Genomic DNA, 27166 nt, shown 5'->3' with positions numbered 1-27166 from the left:
TCAGCTCAGCGGTGAACCTCAGCTTTAAGCCACTATTTCTCAGCCTGAGCTTTTCATCTGCAAAACAGAGAAAACAGCATGGTGACATACCTTACAGGGTTGTTTGTAAGAATTACTGAGAAAATGTACATGAAGCACTCTTAAAAATGCACTATTTAAATGTTTATTATTGTTAATGTTGTATTTTAAAAATAATACTATGAGGTTTTATGAAACTCAGCCAGATGGGCAGGGTATAAAATTATTTATTATGAGTTTATAATGCCAACACTACCAAAGTAATGTTTGATGGTATTATTGCTTTCAATTTTCAATTCTATACACACATGGTTGGTATTAAGTCCGCTTATACTCAGTGGAATTAAGGATGTAATCAGTGGGACTTACTTTTGAATAAAAAAAGCATAGGTTTGCACCATTACTTTCACTAAAAAAGGCACAGGATTGATGGTAAATTTCTTTATCCATGACTTACCTAGAAAACTTGAAAAATTAAATAAAAGACATGAAGACCCAGACTGGCTGCGGTTAAGTAAATGGAAATCTTTGCTGCTTATAATTTTTTTTGGAAACTGGTAGTGCAGCCTCTTAAGCAAAATTCAGCATTTTGTAACTACGTACAGAAGAAGAATAGCACTTTTCAAAGATGTATGGACCAAAGCATTGCCAAAAATGTAGAAAAGCTGATGGGAACTGTGGTTTGTACCAATCATTGTGAAGACTTATGGTCTTAGAAGACAACTAACCTCCATGTGGGTTAGTCGCTTTGCTAAGAAAAATGACTGAGAGATGAAAAACAATGGGCAACCAGATGTTCCCTTCACCCTGACCATTGGCCAGGGAGAGGATGAGAACTGGAGCCTAGTAAAATCTGACCGTCCCCAGCTATCCCATTCCCTCAAGGGAATGAAATCATGGTTTTTCTTTTTAAAATAATACATATTAGGATTTTAATCATTACATTCCCCTCCAAGTGTGGTTGCCAATGACAAAACCATAAATGAAGGTATTGTTATTTATCATTATTAAGAAAAAGGATCGCAAATCCAAATGAGATCCTCAGGATTCCTGTGTGTGTGTGTGTGTGTGTGTGCTTGTGTATATCTATATTTGGTGACATGGAGAATAGAGCCTGTTTCACAGCAGAAATTGAAGAAGGCAATAAACTGTTAGAGATACCTCCTGCTTTTTTTTTTTTTAATCTCTTACTCGCTCTAAAGGTTAGCAGTTGAAATAACATTTACTTACAGCGGTATAAATAGTGTTGGAGCAGCTTTCCGATTTCCACACGTCTTGTTTTGTTGGGCTTTTCTCCTTGTTCTTTAGGAGAGGACAAGGTTGATCTCAAGGACAACGCGAAACGAAAGGTGGCCCTTGGCGTTTCCCCCCACGGCCTCAGATCTCCCCTCGTCTCTTCGTAGCCATGGAACGGTCCACACAAGAGCTCTTCCTCAACTTCATGATTGTACTGATCACGGTTCTCCTCATGTGGCTTCTGGTGAAGTCATACCAAGACTGAAAGACTCCCTCCTACCCCTTGGGAGTGAGTGAGGGATCTACGTTCGGAAAAAGAATGCAGATTCTACTATATAGGAGCAGTCCTATGCCTGCTCTTTGTCTGTGTGTCAGTTTTTTTAAAAAAGAAAACAATATTCTAAAATACCTCTTGCCTATATCTGCCCAAAAATTCAGATTGACCTAGGATGATGCAAATATGTAAGCTAGCTACAAAGCAATGAAAACGTATCCTTCTCCTTCACAATCAACACATGGAGCCATTATGGTGACTACGAGCACCTTTCAAATCTGTGTCTGTCTGTTTCCTGACTCCCTCTTGTTTGTGTGGTCAGATTTAAGTACCTGAAATGTGACCACGTAGCTTCATTCATCCTCTGTTGCTGTCATTTAAATAAAGAACTAAGTAGGATGCATTTTTTCCCTTCTCATTAATTTTCTTCAAAAGATAAATACGTTGGCTCATAAGGGCAGGTTGGGTGGATTCAAAGCCACATTAGGGCAATACCTTTATTAGGTCGACCAAATTGTCACAAAATAGCATGCAAGGTGCCACTCCGAAGAAGACCCTGCTCCTACGCTTTGTAGATGCTCTGTGGAATCTGGGAAATGGAAGCTAGAGAAGGGCCCTTCCTGAAGACACCAGAAGTACACTAGGAGAGAGAACTTTTCTTGAGATACACCAGTCCCCGGTCACGACAGTCTAAATATATATATTTAATTAAACAATAACAGCGCAATTCTATAGCTGTCGGCCCCATTAAGTTCAATGGCAGATGAGTGGGTATATAATTATGGGGGGGGGGGGAACTGTAGCTTAGTGATAGAGCATCTGTCTTGTACACAAAAGGTCATCTCTGGTTTCACAAAAGGTCATCTCTGGTTTCTCCAGGTAAAGCTGAGGGAAACTTCTGCCTGAAACTCTGAAGAGTCACTGCAAGTTGGTGTAGACATTACAATGATCCACAGATGGACCAATGGTCTGACTCATAATAAGGCAGCTTATTATGTTCCTCCTAAGCTCTCCTAGGGACACGCGTGGCACTGTAGGTTAAACCACAGAGCCTTGGACTTGCCGATCAGAAGGTTGGCGGTTCGAATCCCTGCGACGGGGTGAGCTCCCGTTGTTCGGTCCCTGCTCCTGCCAACCTAGCAGTTTGAAAGCACGTCAAAGTGCAAGTAGATAAATAGGTACCGCTCCAGCGGGAAGGTAAACAGCGTTTCCGTGTGTTGCTCTGGTTCGCCAGAAGCGGCTTAGTCATGCTGGCCACATGACCCGGATACGCCGGCTCCCTCGGCCAATAAAGCGAGATGAGTGCCGCAACCCCAGAGTCGGCCACGACTGGACCTAATGGTCAGGGGTCCCTTTACCTTTACTAAGCTCTCCTATGTTCTTATGATTGCAACCTGAGCTAGCCAATGATAGCCCTCTCTGCAATGCCATCCTGTAATTAGAATGGCACTTGGTTTATAACAACCCTTCTCTTATTCCGTACTGAATACCTTTTCAGATAGCTATTTGGAAAGGGCTTTAAGGTCAAGGGTCGGGGCTGAGTGATTGAGCCCATGCTTAACATGGGAAAGGTCCTAGGGTCGATCACCAGCATCTTCTAGTAGGGTTGGGAGAGACCCCCACTGCAACCCTGGAGAGCCACTGCCTATCATAGAATCATAGAATAGTGGAGTTGGAAGGGATCCTAAGGGTCATCTACTGGTCCAACCTCTTGCAATGCAGGAATCTCAGCTAGAACATACATAACCTCTGCTTAAAAACCTCCCATGAAGGAGAACCCACCACCTCTGTTCCACTGTCAAACAGTTCTGTCAGAAAGTTCTTCCTGGTGTTTGGTCGGGATCTCATTTCTTGTCGTTTGAATGGCCAATGGTAGAAGGCAGCTTCTTATGCAAGCCTCATCCGTAATCTCTTCTCATCTGAAGCATTAAGATTTAAGACAGGCTTCCTCAATCTTACAACCTCCAGAAGTTGTTTAGCTACAGCTCTCATCAGCTCCAGCCAACATGGCAAAAGGTCAGGATTGATGAAAAGGGCAGCCCAGCAGCAAATGGAGGCACCTTGCTGGATACCCTCACCTTATTGGCCCTGCATCTTTCTTGGATTACTGTGGAAATGCAAGGCCACAGTTTGGAACCACCTCTGCAGCTCTTCCACATACTACCCCTTCTCTTCAGTAGAGAAGGCACAGTGTTAGTCTTTACTTCACTTGCATGCTCCTAAGCGTCTCATGTTGCCCAACAGTGTTGGAAGGAGCAGAGTTGTGAGGTAACCTAAGAACCCTGTCCCAGAAGAGAACTTGGCCTGTGCTAACTGAGAGGTCATAACCTTGGCACTGGACTTGCCTATCAGGAGAAGCTGCCCACACTTTCACTAATTCTCACAATTCGGTTGCGTGCCATCAGTGGCCCCTGAATCATGCAGCCACCTCCCGAGAACGGCAAATCATCTGTTTCCATAGGCCGTGAATCCCCTGCAGTTTAATTTGGAAGAGTCTTGTAGTTCACATGCCGTGCCTCTGTCTCACATAAGTGTGCGTGTGTGTCTTCATCTGATATTATGAAGCCTTCCCCTGGCATTAAAATGTTTCCAAGGAACTGTTTGGGAGCCTCCACAGCTATTCCCTTCACAGAGTGACAGTTTCCAGAGGGGTTTAGCAATCAATCCCTCCTCCCAGAGAAATCTGGGAATTGTTGCTCTGTGAGGGGAATAAGGGTCTCCTAACAACTCTCAGCACCCTTCACAAATTACAGCTCCCAGAATGCTTTGTGGGAAGCCATGGCTGTTAATAGTGCTTTAAATATATGATGCAGATGTGGCCTTAATTGACTGACATTCCCTCAGGCCTTATCTATATCACACACCTCCATCATGACGGGCCTTTTAGCAACCAAGTTAGATTTCTTTTCAGGACCAAGCACGAAATAACATTTACAAAGGGCATGTCATCAACAACAGCATGCCAATCTACATTCCTTAGGACAACAAAAGCAGCATTAAAAGAACCATGGAGATCAAGGGGAAATATGTCTGTATAGCTTTGTTTGGTGATGCCCCAAAGGCCACAGAATTTTTCTAAAATGCTAAATAAGGAAAAGGTCAGAAGGACCTTTATAAAGCCTTAGTTCTCGCCCAGATGTAGCACAGGAGTTGAAGTCTGATAAATGTTGACACTTTCAGAATGTTGCCCTCAAAGGCTCACTAAATCATTCCTCACTTCTACAGCTGAGATGGGTCGTCTTCTTTGCCCAGGGCTTATTTTCAGTTTAGCTTGTAGGAATGGGGGCGGAAGGCAGGGGTGGAATTGTATGCTTTCCAAAGTCATTTAGCACACTTGTACTAGCTAGTCAGCTCTTATCCTGAAGCTTAAATATTCAAGCTTTTTTTTTTAATCTTTAGAACTTCCAAGCTACAAATATTTTGCATGGCGGGGGTGTGCTTATTCAAAAGGCATTCATTTTCACTGGGCTGACGTAGAAGCACAGGAATATGCCTATACTGAGATGAACCACTAGTCCATTTACCTCAGTACTCTAAATGGCAGTGGCTCTCCAAGATTTTCTGACAAGAGTCTTTCCTAGTTCTTCAGAGACTGAACCCGAGACCCACATGCAAAGCAGATGATGTACCACTGAGCTGCATGTTCGCTGTGGCAGTTGCAAAGACATGTACTTCTTGTATGGGAAGAAAAGGAACAGGTCACACATGAATACACATTTCAAAGTTTGTGCTTCAGTTCTCATAGTTTCAGAAAGTGTGGATTTGATAGATTCACCTTTAAATGTGAACCAAATGAAATTTCTCCCTCATCCCTACAGGTCACATTTATATGCTCCTCTAAGAAGCTCAGGGCAGCATACATGTTTTTTCTCCTCAATTTTTTCCTCACAAACTTGTGAGAAAATAAGGACTGTGGTCCATAGTCATCCAGCGCTGCTCACAAGGCATTGAATGGTAAAACAATACTTTTGTCTACATCTACACTGACTTTGAGTATTAATATCCATCATCCCACTTCAGCCAAAGTCTCTTTCATGCCCTCTTTTGGTAAGAAACCCACAGCTTTTCGGAGTGGAACATAATCACTACACCCATCGGTTGAAAAGTTGTATATAATATTCATTCCCTGGGATCAAATTCACAGAGCATCCCATTTTCCATTCTCTCATGCCTGTTGGTCCTATTTTAAAAGAACTTGAAACGGGGAGCTCAAAAACAGCCTGAAAGTTCAGGCATGTCAAGAGGACTCATGATTGACCCAGATAGCCAGGATCTTTCACACTTCCTTAAAAGGACTTTTACTCAAGTCTACCAAGCTATTGCCTCAGGCTACGTATTCCTCAAGTGTTTTCCCACAGCGGATCCATTGGGGCCTGTGCATTCTGCCTATCAGCCTTAGTAAAGGGGCGTTCTTTTAGTTGTTGTTTTTTTGCAAAGAGCTGTCAAACACATTAGCATCCTTGGCTCGACAATGGCTTGCTTTAACACCAATTCAAATATTACAGAATCTCAGAGCAAGTGGCACCTTGATGCTTGAGTTGACATTACAGTTCAAGCTGAATTATGGAAACAACCAGCATTTTCGAGATTGGACAAAGCTGCAGAAAGATTGAGCGGGAAAAGTGTAAGAGAGTAAGATTATATTCAGTAGGTTGGTGCACAGGTCTCCTGATTTGCCCCACCTGGATGAGGATTAGGGCTAAGGATTTTTGAAACCTTATGTTCAACATAAGGTTGAGAGCAGAGGAGGGGAAGGAGGCACTGCACGTCCTTTTACCAGCCCCCCAAACCAAAGAGGCAGGCTTGATCCTGCAGAGTGCTGATTCTTCGTGAGTATCTTCTCTGCACATAAGGAAGCAATTTGTGAAGCACAAAGCACACAGCTTTGAAACTTCTGCTTACCAGTTGGTAAGCAGCAGGATTCGATCCTGTGTGGTGCTGGGAAAGGGAGAGGCCTGGCAAGAAGGGTAGGTTAGGCAGTAAAAGCTTCTACCCACAGCCTGTCTTCTCTCGCAGCGATGCACTTGTTGAGCACATCCTCCCTTTTCCGTTTTTCTTTCTTCCCCCTCTCATGCTTTTCTCCTTCCTAAAGATTTTTGCCTAGCATCAAGGAGACATGTATATCTACTGTATATAGAACTTTCCTGGGGAGCACACTCCATGGGCAGGATGCCAGAAACAAAATGGCCTCTCTCTCGTCATCACTTGCCTCACAGCAGAATGTGCGGACAGGCAAGCCCGGTCCTAGCTTTAGCCAAAGTGGGTTGTCTGCCTCGGATTGTGGATGCTAAGGGATAGGGCGTGGAAGGCAGAGTGGTGGGCCCTCTTCACAGTCTAGGACACTGCCTTCAAACATGGTGGATGCTGTCTCATCACTGATGTTGTGGTAAGACTCAAAATGGCAGCCCAGGTCAGCTTGTATACATGGAATGGTGGAGGGGCCACCATCTTATCCTTTACCTCAGGTAGCAAAATGCCTTAAGCCAGCCCTGAGGGCATGCACAGATGGGGCTTTGATGAGGATGATGAGCGTATGTGTTTGGTTCCTCAAACCACATGTAGGTAACTAAAGACTGCATTCAGCCCATGAACAGATGGAAATTCCCAGTCCTAAATGATAGTGGTACAGCATGTCAGCTGGGATAGCCATTAGGGCATGAGACTCAATCTCATGGCGGTGGGTTTGAGCCCCACATTGCACAAAAGTTTCCTGCATTGCAGGAGGTTGGAATAATGATCCTCGTGGTTCCTTCCAACCTTACAATTCTATGTTGCAGCAAAGTCTACGATTCTGCGTTGCAGCATGGCAATGTAGAATTATTCTAACAGTGGAATACAACAGTATTCTATTGTTGGAATAACACTGCATTTTGCAGACCTTGTGTGAAATCTAAGCTGTCACATACCTGTTGGGAGAAGGGTGAAAGGAAAATGAATAATTCATTGACGCCGGGACTGTTTCTAACAAAACAGTGTCTGTTTTTAAATAATTCATGCTATTTTATTAGGCACAAGTGGCAAAGAGATAGTCAAAAGCCTCAGCAAGCATTACGAATAATAGCCCCTGGGCCTCATTAGTACAAATTCCCACTGAACATTCTGACCCAAATCTAGTTCCAAATTACATTTTGGGATGATTAGTCAGAAGGCAGCTTGTTAAAAAAAAGTGGGAGGGGGAACCAGGGCAGTTTACACAGTAAGCCGTAAGTGTATCTGCATTTGATGTCGCAGCTGCAATGCTTCTGCTAGTGAACAGAAAAAGCCAAACAGCTATGCGAGGCACTGACGTCCCTTCTCCCTGAAAAACTTAAACCAAGCATTGTCAACACATTTTCGAGCTTGGCATTTTACACAATACTGTGGCAAATAGTGTTTATTGCAATAGGGAGCGTCAATCGATCCAGACACTCAGATGTGCACCTTGATAATCACAGGTGCTTTCAACCTCACCATTTGTCACGTTCCCACCCTACTTTTAGGTGGATAGCGAAAACCTGAAATGAGTGAGAATCCAGAGACTTCACAAAAGCTCTTGAGCAAAGCCAATTAAAGTAGTCACCCAAAATGTGATGGGTGATGAAAGCCGAGATGCTACCTCACTATTAGGGGGAAATATACCTATTGCTGGATGCAGGTGGCGCTGTGGGTTAAACCACAGAGCCTAGGACTTGCCGATCAGAAGGTTGGCGGTTCGAATCCCCGCGACTGGGTGAGCTCCCGTTGCTCAGTCCCTGCTCCTGCCAACCTATCAGTTTGAAAGCACGTCAAAGTGCAAATAGATAAATAGGTACCGCTCCGGTGGGAAGGTAAACGGCGTTTCCGTGTGCTGCTCTGGTTTGCCAGAAGTGGCTTAGTCATGCTGGCCACATGACCACCAGCTCCCTCGGCCAATAAAGTGAGATGAGCGCCGCAACCCCAGAGTCGGTCACGACTAGACCTAACGGTCAGGGGTCCCTTTACCTTTATGCCTATTGCTTCTTCAGAGAAAGCATAGCTGAATTACTGTGCTTGATCCTGCCCCCCACCCCCAACCAACACCTTTCATGAATGCACCTGGGCAATAAAAACGTCTCACTGAAGTACTTGAGGAATAAACCACATACACAAGAGAGCTTCCTGTTTGGAGTGATGTAATTTATTCATATAATCCACAAATAATTAGGCAATACCTCAAATTTAATCTTGCTAGGCAAGCAACTTCACAAACTACCCGGAATACTAAACTTCAGAAGGTAAAAAGCTACCATGGGTATGAAGTGCCATGGTAAATACGATTTGATACAGGCTACACATGGTGTCAGAGGTGCTGGTCACAATCCGACAGGGAATGCTCCTCTGCAGGCCCCGCTCCCCACCCAAACCAAATGTGCGCATGAGCACTGTTGTATACATATGTACATTAGCTAATTGTTCCAACAGGGTTGACATGAGAATGTTCCGTACAGAAAGTGAATGTTTGCTTTTTTAAAAAAAGTCGCTTTGTCCAATGCTTAACCGCCAGTTACTTTGTTTTCTTCGATGCCTCTTTGTTAATTTATTCCTCTCGGCCTAAAATTCAATGAAGAAAATATAGATTTGTGTGTGTGTGTTTTTTGGTCCCCCCTAAAGCAATCAAGCACACACATGATCAATTTGTGTCACATTCTGTCACCTAGAAATGCATGTTATTAGCTCTGCGTTTTCAAAGCAGTGCTATTTCAATTTGGCCATGATAACAGGAGCAGGCTGAACTGTAGGCTAATGCAAACTTGTGAGAAAACAAACCCTTCTTGGATACTCATGTAATAATTGGTGTATTTATTTATTTTTTGGTCTTTGCTATCACAATGAGGTCAGTGTTCTCAAACTTGCTCAGCACACAGGTTGCCAGAATTCATCCCATGTCCTGCGTATGCCACATTTTAATCATAAACTTTATTTTTTAAAAAACTGCATGAAACATGCATGGTTGCTTGGAGAGAGAGAGAAAAAGTCTTCATCTTCAATGTACTATGTTGGCATGAGGTGCAAGTCACATACACTGCCTTCTAAATATTGTACAAAAACAGGACATAATTCAGCTGAAGTTAAGTGCTTTTCAGCCTCGCTGATTTCACTGGGAATGGGACCTTTAAAAGTACTCCCCTTTAGCTGCATCATAATGTGTGTTTTTTAATTAAAAAACCAACGTTCTTAGCTATCATAGAACAAAAGCAGTCCACAAATACAAATTTTCAACTCAAATATTCCACATATACAAAACACCCCCAACAGCTAGAGAAATGCTGCTCTTTAATTAAATGCTGAATTATGGGGTGGCACAAGGAGAGTGGTGGGGAAAATCTAAAAAAACCAGGGGGGAAAACCAAACTTCTTCATACAGGACATCAATTCATAATGTCTTAACACTGCAAAATGCCACAATATGAGCTCTCCCAACTTTATTACAAAACCACCCCCCTCAGAAGAAGCAGTATGAGGAGCTGGCTGGAAAAAGAGAGCTGGCGAGAGAGATGAATACTGCACCAAGAAGCATGCATACCATCGCTATGGTCATTCAATACATTAGCGATTTATCTCTAGGATGGTGGCATAACACAAGAATGAGGCAGTGTTTTCAAAAAACCAAACCAAGTTTCACGGCTACAGGTTGATCAGGCTTTCTGAGGCAGCGAAGTGAGGGCAGAGGGCCATATTCGGATTCTGGAGCTGTTTGAGAATGCGCTTGTGGAACTTCTCTCGCACGCGGTTGAATTCCATGATGTCCAGGGGATCCTCCTCAATCCAGAATTTATGGAATTCGTGCATCAGATAGCCTGAGAGAGCAAAGGACACCCGAGTCAAATGGTTAGAAAGCAGAGCAAACCCAGCCTCCCTTTTCCTAGCTTCTCCTACCGCAGTCCTCACTCCTGTCCTCCTCTCCTCTCTGTTTCACAGCCCCATTCATCTCACAGGGTCCCCATTCATTTTCTGCCCCTGCATCGTTTGATACTATCTGCCTTTGAAGCCTTCTTCAGTGCCAATTTCTAGGCCAGCCTATGGTTGGTCCTCTCCTGTCTTCCTTGACTTTTGGCACCTGCTTCCTTATTTATTTCATAAAAATTTATAAGCCGCTCGAGCGCAGTTTACAAAGCTCACACGATTTACCAAAAAGCTAAAAACAATAAAAATTATCGCTAATAAAAACTAACAATAATTTAAGACATTTAGAAACTTCAATAACATTGCTTGGCGAGGGTCATGCAAAGCACAATGCAGCTCCAACATCCCTTACAGCTTGGCTAAAATTTGTTGTTGTTGTTGTTTAGTCGTTTAGTCGTGTCCGACTCTTCGTGACCCCATAGACCAGAGCACGCCAGGCACTCCTGTCTTCCACTGCCTCCTGCAGTTTGGTCAAACTTGGCTAAAATACCTCCAGCGAAAGAAGAGCACATGTCCTCTCAAGGCTGGTCTCTTCTACCTTCCACCAGATCCCAATGTTTGGTCAAAATATGCTTCCTTGCAATTTTCAAAATAAATTCCCAAGTATAGAGCTTGCAATCGAAAGCTGTCCCCAAACAGTGCCCTCTCCAATAGCACAAGGGAAGCTTAAAAGAAAAACCCAATTGGCAAAATCCACAGCAGTATCCTAAACTGCTTTTCTTGCAAAATCCCCACCGTGCTTTTTGAACTTGTGGAGTTTAAAATACAATGTGGAAGAGCATCTTTTCAAAAAGTGGGACAAAACCTGGGGGTGCAGCCTTGCAGTCTCTTATTTCACTTCTACGTCAGCTACCATTCCCCATATAACTAAAATGTCCAAAGGATGAATTGGGGGGGGGGGGGGAAGGAAATACAATTAACCTGCCAATACATTTTCCAGTGGCTCCGGAACATGATTTCCCAAACTGCAAACAAATATCCAGGTATAGGAAAGAAGGAAACTGATGTTTCCAGAAATTGGTGAATTGTTATGTATTTCTTACTCTCATAAAGCTTGTGCGTATTCCATTTTGGAGTTGTGCACCAGCCTTGCATATCAATTAGTTTCAGATAAATAGGGAAGAGCAGTCCAACTGACTACATTGCCTGGAGTGTCAGAAATGCTGCTTCTGTACAGAGGAGGGTGGCTGAGTTCCACACGATCAGGCACAATAAAAGCCAAGGGGAAACGGGCAAGTGCAAAGACAGTCTGAATTTGACCTAATAATTGCAAGGCCAAATGAGTCCAGCTATCATTGCCACACAAACAAGAGCTCGCTGCAATTCTGACACGTTGCCTGGGGAAGTCTTTTTTTTTAAAATGTAAAATCTGTGGCTTATCTCCTCAACTGAACTCAGCGAGTGGAAACCGAGGAACAAGTACACAGCAGTGTTTAAGTAATGTAGGAACACTGTGAATAAATTAATGGATTTGCTTTGTTTGCCTTTAAATGTAACCTGAACAGAATTCCCCCCCCCCCCCGGCATCCCAAGCCATGCACGATCCATTCCTGCTTTAAATTAGTGACATACCAAGGTAAAAAAAAAGGTAAAGGACCCCTGGATGGTTAAGTCTAGTCAAAGGTGACTAAGGGGTTGTGGCACTCATCTTGCTTTCAGGCTGAGGCAGCCGGCGTTTGTCCACAGACAGTTTTCCAGGTCATGTGGCCAGCATGACTAAACCACTACTAGTGCAACAGAACACTGTGACGGAAGCCAGAGCGCATGGAAATGCTGTTTACCTTCCTGCCACAGGGATACCTATTTATCTACTTGCACTGGTGTGCTTCCAAACTGCTAGGCTGGCAGGAGCTGGGACAGAGCAACGGGAGCTCAACCTGTCGCAGGAATTCAAACCTCCGATCTTCTGATCAGCAAGCCCAAGAGGCTCAGTATAGACCACAGCGCCACCTGTGTTTGGTTGGCAAAGTGGGTATTTTATTGCTTGTTTTTTAAAAAGCATTCCCCACTTTCCCCCTTGACTAAGAAGTTGCGGAAAGCAGCTTACAGATATAAAACAAAAAATAAGCACAAAAATCCAACTGTTGCAAAACAAATTATGCAATTGGAAACAGCAGCATATCACACAACGGGCAGCACTAATAATCAGTATACATTAAGCAGCAACAGAATTGCTGCATTGAGCAATGGCCTCAATAAGACTATTTCCTGGGTTCAAGTTCCTGCTCATTCACAACCTCAAAAGATTGCCTGGGGTAGCTTTTAACCCTAACAATGAACTTGCCTTCTGAAGAATTTGGAGAATGGCTGGGAAGATATATTACACACATGGCTATGAAGTGCTTTGTAGTGATAGGATATAATTTTTGAGAACACCCTAGAAAATAATGTTGGGTCCCTCTATACAGCTTGCCCCTTCTGAGCCCAGGTGCTCTGCAACTAATCAGGGTCATGTCACTGCAAGAAGGAGCAGGGAATGGAATAGAGGGACATACAGTGTACGAAGACTCAAATCAAACAGCATTTATTGCCTGTGCAAATAGAGCAGCACCACCTCGTGGGTGAGATGTGTCACTGGCCAGTCAAAACTCAAGTGTTCCAATGCCACAAACGAGTTTTGAATTCTCTAAGGTTCAGAAAGGATTTGTTCTGATAAGAAACAAACAGAAAACTTGTCCGTAGGTGTGCATACATGCCATTTCTTCACTATTAGTGCTGATCTCCTTGTTAGAGGAAGCTGTGATGAACTGAAATTGCTTCATCGCCCCAGCTGAAATGGCGCTCAGCAATCTGGGAGGGGAGAATTGGGGGAGAGGGGGCTTCCAAGGTTCAATAGTGCCGAAAGAGCTCCTCTCTCTACTTCTGGTGGGACATCTAGGATTCGGGGAAAAGTCTGGTGCTCCTTTCACCACTGCTGTTGCCAAAACACAAGCTGCAAGTTCTCACTTGGCTCAACACGAGAATCACAGTGAAGGAAGGGTGTATGGGATGGAGTAGCTGTGATGGCTGTAGCAGGCAGTGCTTTTTTCTATTAAAAATGTTTAGGGGTACTCTCATTTTCCTACTCATATTGAGTAGGAATATTAAGATTCACAAAATGTTTAGGGGTATTGCATACCCCTGCGTACCCCCAGAAAAAAAGCACTGGCTGTAGGGTGCAACTTTTTTTAAAAATGCAGCATCATTTATTTATTTATTTATTTGCTTTTATACACATACTGTAGCACCTGGGAAATTTAGGTCTGCTGTAATTAAAGTGGATTAAAGCACTCCGCTGCCCCAACACAACAAATCCACTTTAATAAAGAAGTAACATTTCTGCAATTGGGAGAGTCAGAGGAAAATGTATTGCAAAGTAGGGAATGGACAGGAAGATGTATAAACACAGGACAGGCAAAACAGAATGAATGCTTGTTTTCATATAACCGCCCCACAAATAAATCAGAGCAAATGCTCAATGAAGACTGGATATAATCTAACCTCCATGTAAGCTATGTGCAAGCAAATCAAGACGAATGCTCAATAAATAGGTCATTTGAAGGATATTACATTTTATAAACTTTAATTAGACAATGCAGCCATTATTTTGGATTCATTAAATTTCCCCCTCCATCTTAAATATGCCTTCATGCCTTTATATTGTAGTGTTCTTGAAAAATAACAAATGTGTTCATTAAACTTTGAAAAAAATATGAGTTTTCTAAGGCGCCTTTGGATGTTTCCGTCCTGCTTCTTTAATAAATAATTTTTAATCTGGGGCTGCATTTTAAGTTGAACACAGGCTCTTTTAATCTCTACCAGGGAGGGTTCTGCAAAACCCATGTTGCTCTTCAGGGACTGGGGCCCCCAGACAGTTCTCTTTCTGTCTCAAAGTGACATAGAGATTCATAGTGGAAGAGAGTCCTTGGGAATGGGGATTATGCCGGCATTCAAGTAGGGAAAATATACTGTAATTGTTAAAAGTGAATTTCTGTTTACTTATTATTTGCTGATATTTTGAGAGTTACCGTATTTTTCGCCCTATAGGACGCACCGTCCCATAAGGCGCACCTAGTTTTTAGGGGGGTGGGGAAATAAAGGGGAAAAAAATTATTTCCCCCCCAGGCACGGGGCTGGGGCGGGGCAAGCCCGAGCTTCCCCCGACCCCAGCCCCCAAACAGGCAGCTCTCTGCAAGCCGTGGGAGCCCATCGCTCAGCGCGGGCAGGCTTCAGCATGCAGGCAATTCTCCGCAAGCAGCGGGAGCCCATCGCTGGGCTCCCGCTGCTTGCGGAGAGGTCCGCGAAGCCTGGACGCGCTGAGCTCAGCGCGTGCAGGCTTCAACATGCAGGCAACTCTCCGCAAGCAGCGGGAGCCCAGCGACGAGCTCCCGCTGCTTGCGGAGAGGTCCGCGAAGCCTGGAGAGTGAGAGGGGTCGGTGCGCACTGACCCCTCTCCCTCTCCAGGCTTCAGCGAAAGCCTGCATTCGCCCCATAGGACGCACACACATTTCCCCTTCATTTTTGGAGGGGAAAAAGTGCGTCCTATAGGGCGAAAAATACGGTAGTTTTATTGTCCATTATATTCTGATGGATTACTGAATATTACTTAATTTGATATAAGCCATTTATTTTAATGTTATGTTTTTATTATGACTTTTTTGTATCGGACCAGATTGTTATAAGGTGTGCAAGCTTTGTTGTATATTTTGTTTTTCCTTCAGCTTACAAAACGCCTTGTGTACAGTAATAATAATAATAGGAAGAAGAAGAAGAAGTTAAATTTGTATACCACCCTTTATTCACAGATCTCAAGCATGGTAATATAGAAAGGCGGTATACAAACGAGAAAAATGAAATGAAATAACTTCAAAAGGAAAACAAATCAATAAGACAAGATAAATGACAGTATCAGGAAGGAAGAGAAACAGATTATGACACGGTACAGTAATTTTGTTGACAGGAATTTGGTTGTTAGGACATAGTCAAAGCTTGCAACGGAAACATGGAAAAAGTTTCTTTGGTTTGAGATTACCAGTTGTCCCACAAAATGGATCATTCCCCAGACAAATGTCAAACTTATTGTAAGGACATAATCTAACCAAAGGAATGCCAGCGATGCTTTGTATAATTGATCACATGAAGTAATTAAGGAAGGACGCTATCAACACAACAAACACAATTATTCTCTCTCTCTCTCTCTCTCTCTCTCTCACACACACACACACACACACACACACACACACACTTACAGAATGTCTGTTGGAAATGGGATAACGTTGGAGCCTCTGGAGCAACATTGTAGAAGTGTGTTTTCAGAGCACCGCTCACAAGCAGGTTGTACGCAAGGTCTGTGATATTAATGCCAACAATAGCAAAAGAGTAGCTGCAAGAAACAGGGGGTGGAGATTAAAAGATGTTGGAGATAACCAGTCACACCCAGGAAAATGGCGGCATGGAAATACCAACTACAGGTGGTCCTGACTGACAGTTCCCAACACATGAAGTTGCCTTACACAGAGTCACCTAGTTCAGTAATATCTACACTAGTGGTGAGGAATCACTGGCCAGAAGGCTGATGGACTGGTGTACCACCCTTTGGGGGGAGGGTCACAGGGCAGTTTACAGCATAAACACACAAAAATAAGCAACATAATAACAAAACAACCCCTGCCCAATGATCCCAATTTGGACTGCGAGGCTGCTCCTCACAAACCACACCCACCTGCCCTATGCCTGATGCTATAGGCTGATCAGCAGTTACAGTCACCTGACGCTGTTCTGGATGGCCCTGCTCACCTATCCGACGTGACCTGTGGAGGGTGGTGGACTGAGGAATCTGGCCTGCCAGCCAGATCTAGTTACCACACCCCTAGAGCCTGCAGTGGTTTCAGAAATAGGTTCTTCTCAGCCCTGAGGATGTTGGGGGTTTGACCAGGGACCTTCTGCCCACAAAGCTCTACGGCCCTTTGAACTTTCCAGATGTTTGGGCTCAATAAAGTCTTCTTGAGGAGAGACGGAGCAAAGTGATTCACCACCAGTGCTGCTGCTGCTGTTTTTGGGATTCTCCTAACGCCCTCTCCCAAACCAATTTTTTGGGGGGGCATGAAGGAGGAGGGGGGAAAGCCCTGCTGCACAAGCTTCTGCAGAGCTTCCCTTGGCAGGGTTCGTTAGGTGAATCCCACCCATTAAGCTCAACCAAGAGTTGCTTGACTGTAATGCCCCCAATCCCTTATTCCTCCACTTCAATGATAAGCATGGGGTGAGGAACGTGTGGCCCTCTAGATGTTGCTCATCGTCAGGGACGATGGGAGATGCTTTACAGCAACATCTGGAGGGCCACAGGTTGTCCATCCCCGTGGTTAAGAATAACTGATGCCAGTGAGCATGAAGGTTGACTGTGCCTCAAAGCAGTGGAGGATATGGGTGTATGGAAAGTGAGGGGGAGGGGGAGAGAGATCTTTCGACCTTGGAATTACATACTTACCCAATGGCCTTATCAAACTTTTTCTTCTCCCATTCAGCCTTGCTGAATTTGCTGAAAAATAAAAAGCGGAAGTTGCTGTTCAAATCGGAAACAGTTTTCTCTCTCTGCATGGTAATCGTGAAAATGTCTATCGACTTGGTATCATTTTATTCTTGGTGTTGTGGATTTTTGTATTCTTTTAAGCTCCGGAAGATGTAAACTTCTGTAGCCAACCTAACCTGCTTGCCTCGTGCCCCAATCACATGCTCATCAGTGCAGTCTAAAAAGAGGTCTATGCCTTGGATATTACCTGTCAAAGACACCTTACGTATACTCTGTGAAGACTTAAGAAGGATAAAATAGAAGGATGGGCCAATTCTGAGATACTGAAGGATGGGGAAGAATCAGGGGAAAACTCTGTATTCCTTTCAGCCCTGAGCAAGGCAGACTGCAGTCTTTGAAATTCAGTAAACCAGATGTGACCCAAGTCATTTGAAACTAGCCCAGGTAATCAGCCAACACTGCTACTTTAGTGAAAAGTGATTGGGTTGGTGGTGGACACAAATCAAGAGGCCACCTACAATGCTTCACTGCTAAGGTGTTTCTAATGTTAGGGATGTATGTGAGCAGGCCGTCAGTAGGCTCAGTTTAAACCATTCAACACATCTGTGATATGCAGAGGCATCCCTGCATTCCTGAAAGATCCATTCCTCTTCCGAGAGGGCAGTCAGTGATCAAAGGAGGTGGGCATAATATCTTTCAAGTTACATAACAAAGTTTTCTCTCACGTTCTTAAGTTACCTTATTACACTATTGCACATTTCAACTCTCATAATGTTTTCAGTGATATTTAAAGCTGCTATATAAAAAATATGTAACTGTGCAGTATAAGGTAATGGATAGATAAAGTACAGTGAGATTAATTGGAAGTCATTTTTAATTTTCTTCTCTGTAAGTTTTGTAATTTCTTTCAGTACCAGGAGTATAAATGATGATAGTTATATGAATCTTATAGTGTGGTTGTTTGTTTGATTCTTCTATTATTTGTGTTTGATTATATGTTTATTTGTTTGTTCGTCTGTTTTTTCATAAATGTATATTTTAAATTAATAAAGATATATAAAAAAATAAAAATAAAGCCGCTATTATTATTATATTTAAATAGCTGATGAAGGTTTTGAAAATCCACATGACAAGACTCAGGATGTATAAGACCTAGGATGATGGTTGCACACCCAACCCAAGTGCGTTGTCTGAATGTTACCCAATGCCTTTCTGCACAATGAGAAAGTCTGTGTCTAGCTGGCTTTTTATTCTGCTGTAGTAGTTTATTTTTTAAGGTGGTGCTGGTGTGGAAGGAAAAACTTGATAAGTTATAAAGCAAGTTGACCGGATGTATTTCAGATGCTTCTTGTTGATCCAAAACATGTTGGTAATTTCAGCCTCTCAGACTTCCAAATTCAGGGTGGTACATTAAGCTAGTTTCCCCACTCCAACGTTTGGAAAAATGATCAAAAATTGTTATTTTTATGTGTTTGGGGAGAGCAATGGTCTACAGAGGCTTCTTCTAAATTTTGTTGCCAGCTTTAACAGAGATTTTGTTAGTCTCATTTCCCCCCCTTTTAACTTAAAACCAGGATAAAAGCAACACATTTTTAAACATACATGTTGGCTTCCACAAACTTGAGTACATCAGACAAAAAGATACCATACAGGAAAAGTCATTAGGGTTCAGCACACCACACGGTTGCAAAAGCGTGTATTTAATATCCAAAATGATGGTTGAAATGACACACATTGTGTAAATATAAAATGTATTTGTATTTGGTATTTCCCACAAGATCTTCAGGGTGGCTTAAGATGGGGCTAACCCATTTCATCCTCACAATTTTGTGGGGTTGGGGAGAATTTCCACTCTCCCTCTCAGTTTGTGTCTGAATGGGGCAGAAACATGGCTGCCCCTGCCACATCTATCTGGGTACCTGTTGGTTTCTGCTTAGTGGTTTTTCAAATTGTTTATATTATTTTCATTGTATTTCAACTGTATTCTAAGCAGGGATTTGCCACTGAATCTAGTGGGCCCTCTGCATGCTCAGACCTTATCAAGCTATTTCTGGAAGGTTTGTTTTAATCCCTTCTTCTACATTTCTGCATCCCTGGGGAGTCTGCTCATTAACCAGAAACTAATACAGTGGTACCTTGGGTTACTAACACCTCGGGTTACAGACTCCGCTAACCCAAAGTAGTACCTCGGGGTAAGAACTTTACCTCAAGATGAGAACAGAAATCGCACGCTGGCGGCGTAGTGGCAGCAAGAGGCCCCATTAGCTAAAGTGGTACCTCAGATCAAGAACGGTTTCAGGTTAAGAACGGACCTCCGGAACAAATTAAGTTCATAACCAGAGGTACCACTGTACCTGTTTCACTTGCCCACCCAGTGAGCTTTATGGCAGAGCAGGATTTGAACCCAAGCCCAATACTCTCTGAGCAACAACAGACTGATTCCATCTCCTGTTCTTCATCAAGAGCGTGATCAGTTCCTCAAAAGGCACTACACATGCTACTTCTTAATACAGGTCTTCACCTAGAAAGTCTAAGGTCAGGCATAATATTTTAATTAAATACCTATGTAGATATGGTTTATGAGTGTATTATTTACCTAGCACACTTGCAAAGGATAGAAATGGCATTACCATCATTTTGGCTTATACACGGCCTTGGAGTTTTCCTCTTTCTTTGATGCTTTTGCTATTACAGCTGCCACAGCAGGGGCTGTGTATATTTTTTTCAGACACACTAGAAAGCACCAAACAGTACAAAACACACCTGACAGCAATAATTAAAGCCCCACCCCACCCCAAAGCACGAATCCCACTTCAGAGATTAATAAAATATCGACACATTATATTTCTCATTACCAACAACATCTCAACAGCAACAAAAAGGCAGTCTAGAAGACACGTGTCTCTAAAATTATTTCTGGGTCTGGTAGATGCTTTTTATTGGAAAATTGCATGCACAGACATGCACACAAAGAACGACAGGGGGATTTGCCGCGCCACAACGTTGCCACACAGAAAATGGAAAATGGTTTTATCTAACAGTGCAGAAACACAGTAATACACACAGTCCTGAATTCTAAATCTATTTTGTCATCAAAGCCTACGCCTTTAGCCACCATTTTCTTTCCCCTCTGTGCTGAATTTATTTGTTTTGTTTAGTCCAGGTTTGGACTTCTGTGTGATTTTTGAGGCTTGCCTTTCTACTTTGGCCTATTTAAAGAACTAAGAAGTGAAAAAGAGGATTGCATTCTTCAAGGAAAAACATATACAACCCTCACTTCTCTCTCTCCTTCTCCTCCCCCAGATTATATAAAACTAATGAATCTTCAAGGAAACGGTGTTTAAACTAGACTGGAAGAAATGGCACTTAAAAAGGAAAGAAAAAAAGAGCACATTGAAAACACCAATAGCTTGTGGTGTATTTGTTGTTGCTTGGCATTGCTAGGTGAAAATTCTAAAAATAAAGATGCTTCTGTACTGACTCAGCTTTATGGAGTGCAGTGTTGTCTTAAGCATCTGTTAATAGAGGTAATCTATTAATCTTCCACACAGCGACAGACAGTATGGCTTAATGGTCAGAGCGCTGCACTTTGGGCACCTGGATCAGTGTCATTCATCTTACCGAATAACCCCTTGGGGGGGGGAATACCCTAAGTGTCATAAATTCTCCTGCTGCTATCAGACATGTCTAGAAGCTGCGGTGTAGAAATTATCACTGCACTGAAAAATATCACATCTGGAACTGCCCTCAGCCACTGTCTGCTTGAAGGCATAAGCCCTTCAGGAGGCTGTCGACTTTCTCTCCAGCTCTCCAGAATATTCTAACTGGTTCTATGCCATCTGCCTATTCTTGTGACCTTGGTACGAACATAGTGCTGCTCAAACGTTTCGGTGGTGCTCTTGGAACGAAGACAATGTGCGCTTCTTCTGGCTGGGTGTGTGGCTGATGAAATTGCACGTGAGGGATTCACGTATAATTACTGTGCCCTTGGATTCCCTATTCCACAGAAAATAACAGAGGTGATATCTGGCATTAGATAATGTAACGCTTTTCTGTGCTTTCCCCTGGTGCTTGCTGTGGGTTTTTAAGCAACCTTTTTTTTCTTTCAAATTTAAGATAGCAACATTTGGTTTTGTTGCTTTAAGACAAGACTACTCAATTGCATTGAAAACAGTAACATAAAAAGAGCCTTGCAGGATCAGGCCAGACTGATCTAGCTCAGTTCTGTATTTCCAAAAGTGGCCAACTAGATGCTTTTGGGAAGCTCAGAAGAAAGGCATAGTAGTGATATATACAGAGAGACCCTCCATACATCCTTTTTACTGTGCATTCTTGATTATTTATGCTCATGCTAGCTATACGCAACTCCACTTTCAATACTGTTTGACCTGCAAAGATTACAGGGTGGGCATCCTGCTCTGTTTCCAATCAGTGCATGAAACCTTTTATGTCATAGTATTTCCAGGGTTGTTGTTGCTGCTTTGTCCTGCTTCTGTTGTGCTATAGTGCGCAGGACAGCAATAATGCTGTGACATTTGGAAAGCACTGCAGAACAACTGATAAAGCAGAACGGTGTGTGGATGACTCAGTATAAATGCACCACTAATGTGTTATTACTGCATCAGTGACACGCTACAGAATGCACACATCTCAGCTGGCTGCATGGCCCTTCCAGTCCTTTCTCGCTACTGTTCACCAGCAATTGAAAAAGAAAGGCCAGCCTGAAGGTTCTGTTGGGCCACTGTGACTACTAATAGCTATTGCTAGCTTTTATCCTCCATGATGTTACCTTAACCCTGTCTAAGCGTGTGGCCATTGCAGCGCTTTGCAACAGTGACATCCAGAGATTCAATTATGCTTTGATCATGTGTTCTCCCTTTTTCACAGTAAGGTCAGCCGGTCAGAAAGGTACTTTGAAGTGTCCCATGTGTGAAAAATATATCACGGTCCTATAAGGAGGAGGACAACCTATTGGTTGCTGGTAGAGATGGAGGTGGTCCAGGAGGTCAACTGGTTCAACCCTCTGCCTGATGCAGGAATTCCACAGATATATCCTTAAGAGGTGGCTGTCCTTGCCTCTGCTTGAAGACCCCCAGGAAGGAAAAGCCCACCACCCCTCTACCTCACTGGTCCAGTTGTCATATTGCTCTTAATGTGCAAAGGTTTCACCCAGTGCTCAGACGAGATCTACCCTCCTGTAACTTAATTCTGATATATCTAGTCCAGGCATAGGGAAACTCTGGCCCTCCAGATGTTTGGGACTACAATTCCCATCATCCCCAGCTAACAGGACCAGAGGTCAGGGATGATGGGAATTGTAGTCCCAAACATCTGGAGGGCCGGAGTTTGCCTATGCCTGCTCTAGTCTTTGGGTGGAAAGCAGAGAGAAAGTCTTTGCCCTTTCCCACTTTGCCTTGTCTCCCCGCTAAGGCTCTGCATAGACATTATTATATTCTGGAATCAATGGGGCCTTTTTTCTACATAGCCCACACATCAGCATGCTCTGGCTAGGGCTGATGGAAGTCTGAAACATCTGGAGGGCACTAGGTTGGCAAAGGCTGTCCTAGAATATATATTTTTCTGCTTCAAAACTTAATTTGAAAGGATTATAAAAGGCAAAAGGAAAAAAAAATACCTTAGCTCCTCTTTAGTGACTTCCCTTCATTGTGAAAGATGGGGGCGAAAGGGAAAGGAAAAATAAATAGCTTAAAAATCAATATAAACTTGGATTAAATTTTATGTACTTAACAGTAAAATCAGACTGTAGAACACATGGAAATGAGGCATTTTATCTCTCTAATCTTAAGTAACAGTTCGAGAAACACAGACAATGTTTTATGTTAACAGTAAAAGAGATGCAGAATTATTACAAATCGGATTTATTTATTCGAGGTGGCTGCTATTTCCAGCTTCAAAATGTTACCTGTATTTTGGTTGAAGGGAGTCAGAGAGGATTTGCTGAGCTGCAGCAGCATCACATTCAGCAAAATATCTGGAGGAGAAAAACACATTTCGGAGTTTTACAACATAGCTCTAAACATCTGTAGGTACATTTCCTCAAACTATATGCAGATACCCGGTTTGTACATTTAAAACGTACCGTATGAACCAGGTTTGGCAAACATGTTTTTTTTTGGGGGGTGAGCTTTTCAACTGCCTCTTAACTTCTATATTTTAAGTCATCATATTGTACATCTTACTTTAAACATGTTTCAGATATTCCTGATATTTTATGTCATTTATGTTTTACAACCCACTTTCAGGTATCTTGTATGCTATGATATTCTACCTGTACAGATGTTGGTTTTGTTCTGTTTGGGTCCATGAACAATAATAAAGAATATGTAATCTGTACACTTAAGCAAGACAGTCAGTCTTCTTTCTGTGGCTGTGAAGCTGCCATGTGCTGCTACACTCTTTATCTTACATACTGCAATGTGTGCAATAGACTCCTATTAAAAATGATCTAAATAAATGCATTCACGCATGCTAGGGACAAGGAAAAGCTCCATCAGTGAGCGCATTTGTTTGAGAAATTATGGGGGGGGGGGGATACAGATCAATGGCAAAATTAACCAGCTATGCGAGAGAGAGAGAAAACCAGAGTGATGAGAGACAGAAATTGAACTGCTTTCTTAAAAACTGGATGCCTCAAAGAATATTGTCTTTAAATATACAGAATTGGGGGAATCTCTGGAACAGATTTTGGGATGGGTGAGGAGAAAGGTAAGGGTAAAGGGACCCCTGACCATTAGGTCCAGTCGTGACCGACTCTGGGGTTGCGGCGCTCATCTTGCTTTATTGGCCAAGGGAGCCGGCGTACAGCTTCCAGGTCATATGGCCAGCATGACGAAGCCACTTCTGGCGAACCAGAGCAGTGCACGGAAACGCTGTTTACCTTCCCGCCAGAGCGGTACCTATTTATCTACTTGCACTTTGACGTGCTTTCAAACTGCTAGGTTGCCAGGAGCAGGGACCAAGAAACGGGAGCTCACCCCGTCGAAGGGATTTGAACCGCCAACCTTCTGATCGGCAAGCCCTAGGCTCTGTGGTTTAGACCACAGCGCCACCCATGAGGAGGTGGAAAGCCCAATTGCTGGGCATGCAGAATGTCTGCTTATGAAGCACTGGATATAACTGGGTTGTGGAGAATGTGAAATAAATTGTTCCTAGAAAAGAAAAAGAAATTACTTCTCATCAAGAGGGATGAAAAATTGCAGCAACTGTGGTAGGAACCTACAAGCTATCTAGAATGACAATTGCCTTAATAAAGCCTGAAACATATAAGCAGGAGGATAATTTATACCTTTAGGTTCAAACTTTAAGAGAAACAGAAATATACTTACAATAAGTTATACAGCCCCAGGAGGCCCATTCCTCTGAAATCTGTTTTAGGATCATCGCCTTGGAAACCAATTTCACACCACTGCTTGGAAATCCGGGCTTCCAATGGGAAATCAGGTTTCAAGCATTTCCATAGCTACAGGAGGGGGAGGGAAAAATCACAGGTATGTTACAACTCAGACCTTCAATGGATTGACATTTCTGAAACTAGTAGTTCTCTATGGGATTTTGCCTTCATTGTTATGCACAGCATTCGGAAGAGCCTGGAGCAAATACAGACTGAGGAAGAAGTATTCCTTAGACATAGCAGACATTTGAAATACTGCCTGCTGGAGAAACCCAACACCCCCCCCCCCATATTTTGGCCTAATGTAGAAATGGTGTAAAAACATTGACAAGGGCTCACTGGGTACATTCACTGCCTCTGCATAAGTGGGGGCGGGGAGGAACCCTCAAGTTTATTTGGTTGCAAATCACTAAGGCGATTAGCCTTCTTGATTCTCCAAGGCTTGAGAGATTCCCCCCCCCCCCCCCGCTTTAAGCCAATTTCACAAGGGCACAAACAAACAAGGAAATAAAAGAGACATATACAAGTGCTTTCAGGAAGGAGAGCAGATTCAGGGCCCCTCAGCTTCACAGTCCTACCCCCAAGTAAAAATTCATGCTGCCCTAAGAGATGTGAAACAAGAAATGAAGGGGTGACCTTAATAATATTTAGTATTAGTAATATTAATAATATTTAAACCTTATTCTTTACTATTATTTTTCATTAGGGACTGTGCCCCTGCTTGTGTTGCTTGTCACCTCCGTCGAGCTACTACTGTCCCCCATTAACTGCCCCCCTTACCACCTCTGGCCAAACACTCTCTGCTGACAGGACACCTAAACCCCAATACTTTCCCCTCTCCTTTGGCCCTCCGCTGCAGCTTTTCATTCCTGTCATTCCCTCATTCTGAGGAAAAGAAAGATTAACACCTTCATCCTCCAATACTCCTCTTCCCTATGGATGTTTTAAAAGTAAACAGTACAGTGGTACCTCAGGTTACATACGCTTCAGGTTACAGACTCCGCTAACCCAGAAATAGTACCTCGGGTTAAGAACTTTGCTTCAGGATGAGAACAGAAATCGGGCTCCGGCGGCGCAGCAGCAGGAGGCCCCATTAGCTAAAGTGGTGCTTCAGGTTAAGTACAGTTTCAGGTTAAGAACGGACCTCCGGAACGAATTAAGTATTTAACCCGAGGTACTGCTATATCAGAAAACCTGATAGCAGGTCTCAGACAGCCTGCATCATTTTACCCGCACATCCCCTACGGGAGATGTAGGGAACCTGGGACAAGGGAACCAAATCTAGCCCTCCGAAGTCTGTCTCCAGGCCACATGCTCATTGTCCCTGCTTCACACCCACTATGATTTTGCATGAGTGGAAAGTGTCCCTGATAAGGCCTTTGTTTGTCTGGATGGAGCATAGAGAGGGGTGTGAGAGTGTGCGCAGAAACTAGCCAAATGTGTCAAGGTAAAAATGTATATTTGTTGCTCTGCCCTGTTTTGTCTTCCCAACACTGGCATGTGGGCTCATCAGGAGAAGCCTTGTTGGTGATGCCACCCCCTGGAGGCTGAACAGCTGGCCCTGACCTGTGGCAGGGCAATCTCGGTGGTAACTCCCCATTTATGAAACACCTGCCTTGGGTGAGGTGCATCTGTGTCATGGACTGGTTGGATGCAGAGGAGGGGGGAGGAGGAGGAAACAACTGGGGAACCCCCCAAGGGAAGAAGGCCCAGGGCCAGGGGATTGGTGGTGGTGTGATGGTAAGTGGTCAGAGGGAGGAGACCAGGAAGAGATATCGGAAGCCGAAGAGGTCACAGGGCTTAGTGAGTGGGGGGAGTCTGTGGCAGAGAGAAGTGCAGAATCAGAAGCAGGAGAGGAGAGAGGTAAACACAGAAATGAGCCGATATTCTGAACAGGAGAGTCTTTATTCTGAGTTAGCTTCTCCAGAACATTTTTGTCTCGGAATCTACCCAAGGGCATATGTCCCCTGGCAGATTAATTCAGAGGGAATGTGGCCCTCAACAAAAGAAAAAGGTTACCCATGCTTAGCCTAAAAGGTAAAGTGACCCCTGACCATTAGGTCTAGTCGTGACTGACTCTGGGGTTGCGGCGCTCATCTCGCTTTATTGGCCGAGGGAACCGGCATACAGCTTCCAGGTCATGTGGCCAGCATGACTAAGCCACTTCTGGCAAACCAGAGCAGCACACGGAAACGCCGTTTACCTTCCCGCTGAAGCAGTACCTATTTATCTACTTGCACTGTGTGCTTTCGAACTGCTAGGTTGGCAGGAGCAGGGACCGAGCAACGGAATCTCACCCCGTTGTGGGGATTCGAACCACCGACCTTCTGATTGGCAAGTCCTAGGCTCTGTGGTTTAACCCACAGAGCCACCCACGTCCCTCTACACTTAGCCTAGATAATGCTAATAAATAAATTGGAGGTAACAAGCTGTTCTCAGTACAGACAATTGTGCGGTCAAGCCTTTTGCGGAGACTGGTTTCAGTTAACAGTCTCTCGGAATGTAAAGAGCTCTTTGGAAGTGCGCTTCCACAGCTTACCTTCAGAAGCATTTCTTCATGCTGGGGATCCTCAGAATCATAGGGCTCTCTACGCAGTTTTTCCACCTCTGCAATCAAATTCCTGTACCCTACAATCTGTAGGAGGCAGGCCTGCAGAGAGACACCTAGCCTAGAGTGAAAAGATGACAAACGGTAAGAACACCTCGCTCAGTAATTTAGCTTTGCATGATTGACATTACCTCAGCGTGGAGCTACACTTTTATCCTTTCCGCCATTCATGAATGTGAAAAGGCATGCTCATTGAGGCAATGGAACAGCAAT

At 43.6% G+C, this 27166-nt stretch overlaps 3 protein-coding genes across 9 annotated transcripts in view; 2 read left to right on the top strand and 1 right to left on the bottom strand.

The window, feature by feature from the left end:
• ALKBH8 (alkB homolog 8, tRNA methyltransferase) overlaps nucleotides 1-27166 on the top strand; it is a 229924-nt gene that overhangs the window by 99397 nt on the left and 103361 nt on the right. The window lies entirely within an intron of this gene.
• On the top strand, nucleotides 1283-1931 carry SLN (sarcolipin). The gene has a single exon (XM_081002522.1). The coding sequence runs from the start codon at nucleotides 1424-1426 to the stop codon at nucleotides 1517-1519; it is 96 nt and encodes a 31-aa protein (XP_080858648.1). The 5' UTR covers nucleotides 1283-1423; the 3' UTR covers nucleotides 1520-1931.
• ELMOD1 (ELMO domain containing 1) overlaps nucleotides 8984-27166 on the bottom strand; it is a 48761-nt gene continuing 30578 nt past the window's right edge. For 6 of the 7 annotated variants that reach the window (XM_081003933.1, XM_081003934.1, XM_081003936.1 and 3 more), the window contains 7 exons: nucleotides 26885-27014; nucleotides 24281-24414; nucleotides 22858-22926; nucleotides 22570-22593; nucleotides 16893-16943; nucleotides 15658-15791; nucleotides 8984-10323 (listed from right to left, as the gene is read on the bottom strand). In XM_081003933.1, coding sequence (XP_080860059.1) covers nucleotides 10151-10323; nucleotides 15658-15791; nucleotides 16893-16943; nucleotides 22570-22593; nucleotides 22858-22926; nucleotides 24281-24414; nucleotides 26885-27014 — 715 coding nt within the window. In that variant the 3' untranslated portion in view covers nucleotides 8984-10150. The remainder of the gene's footprint in view (nucleotides 10324-15657; nucleotides 15792-16892; nucleotides 16944-22569; nucleotides 22594-22857; nucleotides 22927-24280; nucleotides 24415-26884; nucleotides 27015-27166) is intronic. The other variant, XM_081003939.1, reaches the window with a different exon arrangement.

This window comes from Podarcis pityusensis (assembly GCF_964106645.2).
Source record: "Podarcis pityusensis genome assembly, chromosome: 4".
In the NCBI taxonomy this organism is placed as follows: Eukaryota; Metazoa; Chordata; class Lepidosauria; order Squamata; family Lacertidae; genus Podarcis; species Podarcis pityusensis.
Note: the sequence above shows the minus strand (reverse complement) of the source record. Positions and strands in the feature narration are given on the sequence as shown.